Source organism: Morone saxatilis, unplaced genomic scaffold (genome assembly GCF_004916995.1).
Source record: "Morone saxatilis isolate NCDOM2014 unplaced genomic scaffold, NCSU_SB_2.0 Contig18, whole genome shotgun sequence".
Classification (NCBI taxonomy): domain Eukaryota; kingdom Metazoa; phylum Chordata; class Actinopteri; family Moronidae; genus Morone; species Morone saxatilis.
The window spans coordinates 19756042-19765827 of NW_023339740.1; the positions used below are offsets into that span (position 1 = coordinate 19756042).

Here is a 9786-nt window from a genome sequence, read left to right on the forward strand (position 1 = left end):
AAAACAGAACAGACCAAACATCATATGAACTTGTTTTGAGCATACCTCAGCCGTAACAAAGAAAAAACTAGTATTTCATTTTTTTTTTATTTTTTTTTTAAGTATATTAAATACTTTTCACAGTTTTTGGGGCCTGTAAAAATCCATCAAATGAAATAATCTGACACGGATATGGATAAGTCCCTTTTTGGCTGAACTGCTCATAATGTATTCCCACACCTGAGGGCCACAAGTAGACAATGCTCAATTTTCCCTTCCTAAAAAAGGTTGGGAACCACTGAAATAGCCTAAAGCACAGTTTCATTAAGTAGTAAAAATATTTTTAAAAAGGCTATATTATAAGCTACATTGATAATTGGGCATATTTACAGTATATGTGCATGTCCTAACATATGTTTTTTTTAAGTGTAGGACCCAAAAAATACTAATGTCACTACTTTGCCCTATGCTGCTGTGTCAATCTTGAATTTCTCTTAAGGGGGATCAATAAAGGGACATCTTATCTTATCTAACTACCTGAAAGACAGTCATAAGGGATCTCTTACCTTGCCAGCATTAGCAGAAATGGTGCTCGCCATAACTCCCTCCAAGTAACTGCTGAGACTGACTCCTTTCACCGAGATGATAGCCTCCTGAGTGAGTATTGTTCTGGAGTTGAAAAGGGGTTAAAAAATATCCTTGGTCAAAAGCCCTGAATATTTCAGATATTCATGATATTTTAAAATCCTTGCTATATAAAAACTTACTTCTCTTTATCCTCAGGGTGTGGTTTATATGTTAACTTTTCATCCACAGAGACCATGTTTGTGAAAGTGATCTGTAGAGGAGAGATAGAGAGACAAATTAGATAATGTTAAGAAATGTCTTATGTCACAGCCTGCAGTCAGAGCATGTAAACGCAGCATTAAGAAGGGTTCATTGTTGAAATGTGAGCTGTCAACTTGTAGAACAAGCAAGACTTCATTCCCAACTGTTTAACACATTAAACTTAAGTGTACAGACAGATGTTTGTGGTTGACACACTGAAAACGGAATATGTTTTGTAAACAGATGAAGAGATTTCATAAGAATATGTTCTGGTACAAATCTTAATTCTTTATGTCCGGGGTTCGTAACCCAGTTCAGCTGATGCCTTACATGGTAATATATGTTTTGATACACAGGTTATCCCTGGAGGAGAAGTCTCATCACCACAACAGAGGGGTTGTTATGTCATTAGTACTCACATTTGTGGACTGAAGTTCGAAAACCTTGTCTTTGGGATCCACAAGCGAGTGCTCCTGAACATACGTGTATGTTCGTGCGTTACCGATGATCTGAAGACAAAGATAGAAACACACTTTAATACAAACAAACTGAACAGCTAAACTGCTTTCTAGCAGACGTCACTTCAATATTCTTACTCGTGCAGACTTATTCATTTCACCCCCAAAATACATTAAGCACACAAAGCTTCATATCCTGTTTCCGATCAATACAAAAATCAAATCATCTGTTGACTTTGGCTTAATTTAAGTTACTCAAATTCAAGTTACAATTTCACATAAAAGTTACTTAATCAGTGTTCTCAGTGAAAAACACACCAGCTAAGTTTAGTTTAATTATACGCAGTAAATCCGAACATGTCATGAACGACAACTTTCTTGACTGGATTCACACAAATTTTCATTTATTGCTTCAATCTAAAATTACATTTTAACATAATTCACATTTAGGTTCTACCGGCAGACCTTTGGGGACAATACGTTTCTTGGGAGGTGTAGTTTAACCTAAAATATTTGTAGGAATTTTATAAAAATAAAGATTGTATGGATTCTGTTTGAATCTGATGGTCCTGACATTTATTTTGTCGTTTATCAGATAAGATAAAAAAAAGCTATTATTTTAGCATCTTAGCATTTTACAACTATACCTCCCGTGAGGCCGAAGCACAGATTTCATGGAATAATAATAATAATAATAATAATAATAATTCACATTCACGTGTCTATAACTGTGAGGTTAAATACAAATGGAAGCCTTAATGTCCTGTTTTATCTTATTAAAAAGGTACAGAGATAAACCGACAGGAAGGCATCTTCATGATACATCCAGTTTACACACACATACACTGAGGCTCAGGAGTGATTCGCTTTAAGACAAATCTGATTAAGAGCTACGTTAATATGCTATCAATCACTGGGACAGTCTGTGTCAGAGACTGCCCTTGGAATTAAAAAGGGGCTATTCATAGACGTCGTCGCCGACTACAACCCTGTACTCAGACATCTAAGCAAAGGTCAGCAGTGAAGAACAGCAGCGGGTTGGCCAATGTTTACACAGGCTGAAACATGACTGAGACGCGGGATATGATCTCTCTCCAGTCTTATCATTACCGAGTTCAGACAGTCACAGAAACAGGGGAAAAGTTCAAATGACATGTAGCAGAAATCCAGAGGCCGCCTCCGTCACTGCTTTGTATCCTAGTGACCTCCACTTTTAACCGTGCCGACAGAGACGGAAAGTTACATCACATGCTGTCAGGGGTTACAGCTCAGGCATGACAGAAATGGCACTACCGTGTCCTGTACAACACGAGCCGTGGCACTCCGCCACGAACGCACTCTGGTTCAGTCAGCAGCCGGGTCTGCTGCTGCTACCCCTGGATAGAAATAGCCTAGGAGGGTTAAGGTCACGCTCACTGGCTGGAAAGCATTAACCCATCTCCGGTGCGTTACTCGGGCTATAACTGGATTACTGTTCTGTGTCCTGTGGTCTGAAGTCATTTCAAGCAGTTTCATCGCCACAATATGAGAAGATCGTGACTTGTCAGTCATGTTCACTTAAACATATAAAGTCACACCACTTTGATTAAACGTCAAAGACAAGCATCCAGACCGCGAGCACAGACTGGAGCGTCAGGTCATGTGTTTTTCCATGCGGAGTCATGTGTACATTTGACCAAAGTGGTTAAACTACAAGGTTGCTGCAGCAAGACCTCTGATGAACAATGCTAGACTGTAGAGCATGATGCTGACACAGTTTGGGTTTTGAAACTCACAGATTTCACGATGGATGGAAGACCCCACTCTGTGCTGAGCAGTCTTTTACTGTGGAGGCGTCCCTGTTTGTCTACGCCTCGGTCCAAAACATCGACTCCGATCACACCGGGATTCATGGGGTTGGGGTACTTCTGCATAGCGGCCTTGGTCACCGTCTCCCAAGGATGGCTATTGAAGGAGAGCCAAAATAGGAAAATATTATTATAACACTGCAGTAAAAAGTCACACAACTTTTGTAAACCCACGTCTTTAGGATTGAATTATACTTTTACAGTTTTGAAGTACTTTTTTTTTACATTTCATAGTACTTTGCAACTCTTCTCCACCACATTTCAGAGGGGAATTTGTACTTTGTTTTACTCCATTACATTTATCAGTTGTAGTTATTAGATACTTCACAAACAAAATACTCATAGTTAGATTAAAGATCAAACTATCCTATAGTTAAAATAAGCTCCACGCTGACCAACTACAACAGTACAATGCCAGTTAAACATAACATACCACTTACAGGAGGCCAGTCTTTACTTTTGATACTCGAGGACACTTTGCTAATAATACATACTTTTACTTGCATAAACATTTTCAATGCAGGACATTCATCTTGGAGTATTTTCAAAGCATAGGCTATTGTATGTGCTACTTTTACGAGGATTTTGAATACCTTCATCACCGCTAATGTGACTTTAAATAAACCGACCTGAGGGCACCAACTTAAATTATTAAATCAAAGCTTAAAAACTGACGTGTTGAAACAATACAGCCTGCTTCTAGTCACCGGAATCACCGTCTACAACTCCAGAACTTTCCAGAGCTTCAAGCAGAGTAAACAGAAGTGAAAGGAAATGCCATTAATTGTGTTTAATATTTGAATATGGGTCTCATGTTGATGTAGGAGCAGACTGGAGAGTGAAGACGGTCTCCGGAGTAGAGCGGTCGAACGTAGTGGTGGACGGTTGCCAGGGAGACACGTGAACGCGCGCCGTAATCCAGTGACGCAACAGGCACGTTAAAATCTAGGGGAAAGGTCGCGCGCTGGGCGCTCACCGACACATTACGCAATTTGACAGATTTTTTTTTGACTTTTAGTCTTTTATTTAGCTTTTAATGCGTTTTTTTAAATGTCGCGTTTTAAATATATGAGCGGTTTTGGTGTCGGTGCTTGCTTTTCTGCAGCGTGGTTATCAATAAAATAAAAACTGACGACTGAAGACTAAATGTGGCCATGTAACGTTACCAGCTGCTGCTACTAGTTAATAACACTAAAGTTATAACTGGGCAGCTTTTCTTTTAGTAAGTATCCGTCATAAAGTGTGCATTGTGTATACCGTTACCATATTAAACACGAAACTGGCGGTTACCTGAACACCACACAGCGCACCTCTAAAACACATCACCGGAATAAATAAAACAAAATAAAAACACCTATTTTAAAATACTCCACTTACTTGAATACGTGCTCTGATGTCCAGATCTTCATGGTTTGAACTGGGTGAACCGATGTCGGTGTTGCCGGGGAGACACGGAGTGGGCTAACCGGTGGATGTCCACAGACACACTGACTGCAGCCGGGGAGTTGCGTTCAAAGACACCCGCAGGTCCCCTCCCACTGTACCAGAGCGAGTCACGTGGTCGGCATTAGTGACGCACTTCCGACACTGTGAATGCCGCAGGAGTCCTCTGACACTGAAGGCAGCTCAGTGAGAAACCTTATGTGTTTAAACTCGGGAATTGATGAATGAATGGAAATAGAAACCTGTATCAATATAGCCTCTTAACTTTAACATTAGAGTTTGCAGTATATTTCTTATTGAGCTATCTAACCCACATATATATGGGTATATATATGTGTATATATATGTGTGTGTGTGTCTATATGTGTGTGTCAGCCGTTCAACCTTTGAGGTTGCACAATTCAGCTCAGTGAAGGTTGAAAGTTCTCTGCAACCTTGGAAGAATGAGAGACGGCGCGCTGTACACACAAACTCAAATCTGTACTCAAATGCCATAGCTAGTCCTCTAAAATATGTCTTTGTTGGATATTTAGGGGCAATATTTGATGGACTTTTTATATATTTTGTTTTCTGCAGCGGTTAACTGCCGGAGGAGAGTATAATCTTTAAATTGCAGAAACCAACTTTGATTGTTTATTCATTTTAGAACATTATCAACTGCAGTAGAGGTCAGGACCATGAATCTGAACATTATTCCCAGGGAAGGAAAAGCAGAAAAAAAAAAACGTATTTCTGCTAAATAAAGTTATGTTTATTTTTCAGACCTTCTTAAAGCCAATTAGAGCTTTTTTCTACAAAAATATACTTACTCAAGACTCTAAAAATCTTCTTTTTTGAGTGATTAAACTGGTCACAGTCAAAAAACATTATGCAACCTGAGAGGGGGGCTGATAAGTAGACATTGCTTAATTTAAGATACGTTTTGGAACCACTGGTCTACTGAAAGCTGTCTGTTGAGTGAGTGCTGGCTTCTTGAACTCATTGCCACCTCATACCTTTAAGCAGATTGACCTCTACAAGGCAATACTGTCACCATTACCTATATTCACATGTAGGTTACATGCAGTACGATCTCCTTCATCCCTGTAAATGAGTCTGGTTGACTGTTGCGGTAGTGCGGGGTCATCTCCACGTCACATGTGTGCTTATCTCAGAGTGCAGACACTGTGGCCAAGTTATGTGTAATCTCGTGTCCCAGACTCATAACAGCAGGAAACTGTGTGGCAGCCTTGAACGGTATCACTATCACTGTGCTGTCAGGGAACTGTCCATCACTGCAGCTCAGTTTAATTAATCCATTTTAAGTTTATAGGAATAAAAAAAGGAGAAAATATTTTGGTATTTTTATTGTGTTGTTAGAAATAATCACTCTTTGGTTTTACTGTTTTTAATTACCGTCATAAATTAGATATAAAACACTCAATTCAACATTTACTTTAGGTCTGAAAATAATAATAATAACTCATAAACAGTGTTAGCATCACAATGGCTGTGGATTATATAGCTCTAGCATAAAATACATCTTTGCATATATACATGCACAATTTCAATAATTTTCATATATTTACTATAAAAGAAAACTAATCCTTGAAGAAGTAAAAAGTATACAAGCCTACAAATCATTTGAAGAATACATAAAAGACAATAAGCACTATTGTTTAAATGCCACAGCACCTTTTATCAAGTAAAGTCTAAACTCTAAATCAACCAGAGGGATAAATTAATTAGTTCCTTTTCAGACCAACAATCCAACATCTGTTTTCAGCATCCTCTCAACAAGATGTCAAACCTACACTACCTACCTACCATGTCTTCTACTCATCTACAGTTTCTTCGCTTGTTTCCGTCACTGTTTTCAGTTTAACTTCCACTTGAGACTGCACTTGTGTCGTTGCAGGCGAGGGTCCCGCCTCTTCTTCGTCCTCCCAACCTAGATCAGCAGTGGCGTCTTGGTACTGCTGGTACTCCGACACCAGGTCGTTGAGGTTGCTCTCCGCCTCGTTGAACTCCATTTCATCCATACCTTCCCCTGTATACCAATGGAGGAAAGCCTTGCGTCTGAACATCAGGGAGAACTGCTCGCCCACACGCCTGAATATCTCCTGAATGGCCGTGTTATTGCCGATGAAGGTGGCTGCCATTTTGAGGCCTCGGGGTGGGATGTCACACACGGAAACCTTGACGTTATGGGGGATCCAGTCCACAAAGTAGTTGCTGTTTTTCTGCTGCATTGCCAGCATCTGTTCATCTACCTCTTTAGTAGACATCTTGCCCCGGAACATGCCAGCAACTGTGAGGTAGCGGCCTCGCTTTGGGTCGCATGCCGTCATCATGTTGCGAGCATCAAACATCTGCTGGGTGAGCTCAGGCACTGTGAGGGCTCGGTACTGTTGGCTGCCACGGGCCGTCAGGGGGGCAAAGCCCGGCATGAAGAAGTGGAGGCGTGGGAAAGGCACCATGTTGACAGCCAGCTTCCTCAGGTCTGCGTTGAGCTGTCCGGGGAATCTCAATGAGGTTGTGACCCCGCTCATGGTCATGCAGACCAAGTGGTTGAGGTCCCCGTAAGTCGGTGTGGTCAGTTTAAGCGTGCGGAAACAGATGTCGTAGAGGGCCTCGTTGTCGATGCAGAAGGTCTCGTCTGTGTTCTCCAGGAGCTGGTGGATTGACAGGGTGGCGTTGTAGGGCTCCACCACTGTGTCAGAGACTTTAGGGGAAGGCATGATGCTGAAGCTGTTCATGATGCGGTCGGGATAGTCCTCCCGGATCTTGTTGATGATGAGGGTTCCCATGCCAGAGCCAGTGCCGCCCCCCAATGAGTGAACCAGCTGGAAACCCTGCAGGCAATCACAGCTTTCACACTCATTCCTCACTCTGTCAATCACCTGCTCCACCAGCTCTGCCCCCTCTGTGTAGTGGCCCTTCGCCCAGTTATTCCCAGCTCCAGAGTTGCCTGTAACACCGAAATAAAGGTGTAGGTTAATCTAATTCTATCACTTGTCAATAGATATTAGTGGAGGGAAACATGGAACATCTCTTGCAGTAATTACCTCCACCAAGGAGATTATGTATTCAGGGGTGTTTGTTTGTCTGTCAGCAGGATTACGGAAAAACCACTGGCCCGATTTTCATGAAACTTGGTGAAAGGGTGAAGCATGGGGCCTGGGAAGAACTCATTCAAATCTGGAGTGGATCCGAATCACTAATTAACTGAATTTGTCATGCATGCACAAACTCCTCATAATTAAAGCCACCCCAAACCTCACAGTACAAACAAAACACTTAGGCGAAGGTCTGCACACTCTAGTTAAAATGTAAAACATGTTGTGCCACTTCTTTATAAATGGGACTGACAATAGTATAATAATAATACAACATGTTTCCACTTTTCTTTGGTTAAATACTTGCAACTCCAATTCAAGTGATGTTTTTGTTTTTAGTGTGACGTATTACATCTTTTTATTCATTATTAATCTCATTATTCGGATGTTGGATTTATTATGTTGGATTTATTCATAGACCAGTTGGGAGGCATTTGTATCCAAAGCACCAAATACTGAGCGTCTTCCCTTTTCCACCTAATAGTAAAAATTGACAGTCTTGGCAGGTATTCCCCAGTATTGTTATTTGTCTCACCATGGATGAAGTTGTCTGGCCTAAAAAGAGCCCCGATGCGGCTTCCTCTTACACTGTCCATTGTACCAGGCTCCAGGTCAACAAGCAGGGCCCTGGGGACATATTTACCACCTGCAAACAGGATGGAAATGTATTACCAACATAACCAGGAATGGGAAACTTAAATATGCCTTCACTTTGAACAATAATATATATATTTAAAAATAATTAGTAATTATGCTCATGAAATTAACTGAATAAGAAAGTAAATTGCAGTTATTAAGGTCTATACACAGTAGCCTCTTTATTACCTTGTGCCTCATTGAAGTAGACGTTGACCCTCTCCAGTTGGAGGTTGCTATCTCCCTCGTAGAGGCCTGTTGCATTGAGCCCATGTTCTTCACTGATCACTTCCCAAAACTAGAGAGACAAAGCCAAAGAAGGAAATCCTCATTGTAATGTCAACAGAACTCAACGTGTTTACTGTAAGACACACATTATATTAGTTATTAATAAGATTCCTCAGATTTTTAATACACAGACAATATTTTCATCCAATATCTTTCACCTCCAGGTCTTTATATGGTTGCTTTCTCATGAGACATTTGTGGAGATTTTAATGCATTTGGGCAGATGTATTATTATTATTTTCTGCCAAATCTATGCATACTTTGACTCTTTCCCAGATGGGTGCATGTTAAAATGCATTATTAATCTCTGAGTTGAAACACAAAAGTAGCCATGTAGCAATTTATGATCTTATGTGGACCAGATTAATATAAATTAATAAATCTAAAGATAGTTAAGATAATATTAACTGAAGTAACTGCTTGATTCTTAGACTGCCATGTTCTCCAATTTTAAAAAGCATTATGTGTGCCTTGAGCTGTACTATCTTGTAGTTCTTCTCTCTTGTTTCATGTTAGCCATGATAAAAAATGTCCCACCCATGCCAGTCCCGCTTTGGCTCTTATCTCTTCCCTGAATGCTTGACAGGAAACACCCTGTGTCACTCACAACTGTGGGTGGCACCATGCAGAGGAAAAGTACATGTCAAAATATGTATCATAAATTAAAAAAAAGTTAAATAATATATGTGTTTTTTTTTTTAATTCACACATTGGATGTCACTTAAATATTTAACATTTTATCATTTTATCTCAATAATTCATACATTTTCTTTCAAACTGTTGATTTCAGCTTATTATTCAACAGGTGCGTTATTAAGATTCTTCTTAAAATGTAGTTTTAATGTGTGCCATGGAGATAGAGAGCATATTATATCATAGTCTCAACATTTTCAACAAAGTCAGACTTAATAAACATTATATCTCTAACAGTGGAATTAAGATTTTATTTTATTACCTTTGAGCCGATCTGGTTGCCACATTGTCCAATTTGCAGGTGTACAATTTCACGCATGATGATCGGGCTACAGTACACAGAGCAGCTGGGGGTTTCTGATAGGTTTCAGTCATCTAACCGGTCTTTTATACCGTACCAGAAATGATGTCATCAGGGGTGTCAGGAGGTCATCTCAGTCAATGACACATATACAGGAGCCTCTAATACTCAGAAAACTCGTAGAAGAAGAGGAAATAAACAAGTATTTATGATTT

At 40.1% G+C, this 9786-nt stretch overlaps 2 protein-coding genes across 3 annotated transcripts in view; both read right to left on the reverse strand.

Moving 5' to 3' along the window:
* The window catches only part of prelid3b (PRELI domain containing 3), a 6610-nt gene extending 1962 nt beyond the window's left edge, over nt 1-4648 (reverse strand). Inside the window, exons 1-5 of the mRNA XM_035661889.1 lie at nt 4490-4648; nt 3041-3209; nt 1227-1316; nt 747-817; nt 546-648 (exon numbers count right to left, since the gene is read on the reverse strand). Coding sequence (XP_035517782.1) covers nt 546-648; nt 747-817; nt 1227-1316; nt 3041-3209; nt 4490-4521 — 465 coding nt within the window. The 5' untranslated portion in view covers nt 4522-4648. The remainder of the gene's footprint in view (nt 1-545; nt 649-746; nt 818-1226; nt 1317-3040; nt 3210-4489) is intronic.
* Nucleotides 4649-5926: 1278 nt separating this feature from the next.
* Nucleotides 5927-9659, reverse strand: LOC118328596 (tubulin beta-6 chain). Of its 2 annotated transcripts, none has more exons than XM_035662384.1 (4): nt 9533-9659; nt 8479-8587; nt 8189-8299; nt 5927-7505 (listed from the first exon to the last, which is right to left on the reverse strand). In XM_035662384.1, exons 1-4 carry the CDS (start codon nt 9587-9589, stop codon nt 6370-6372), a joined length of 1413 nt encoding a protein of 470 aa, XP_035518277.1. In that variant the 5' UTR covers nt 9590-9659; the 3' UTR covers nt 5927-6369. The 2 variants fall into 2 exon arrangements, with proteins under 2 accessions (XP_035518277.1, XP_035518278.1); XM_035662385.1 differs by lacking the exon at nt 9533-9659 and adding an exon at nt 9115-9133.
* Between the last annotated feature and the right edge of the window lie 127 nt (nt 9660-9786).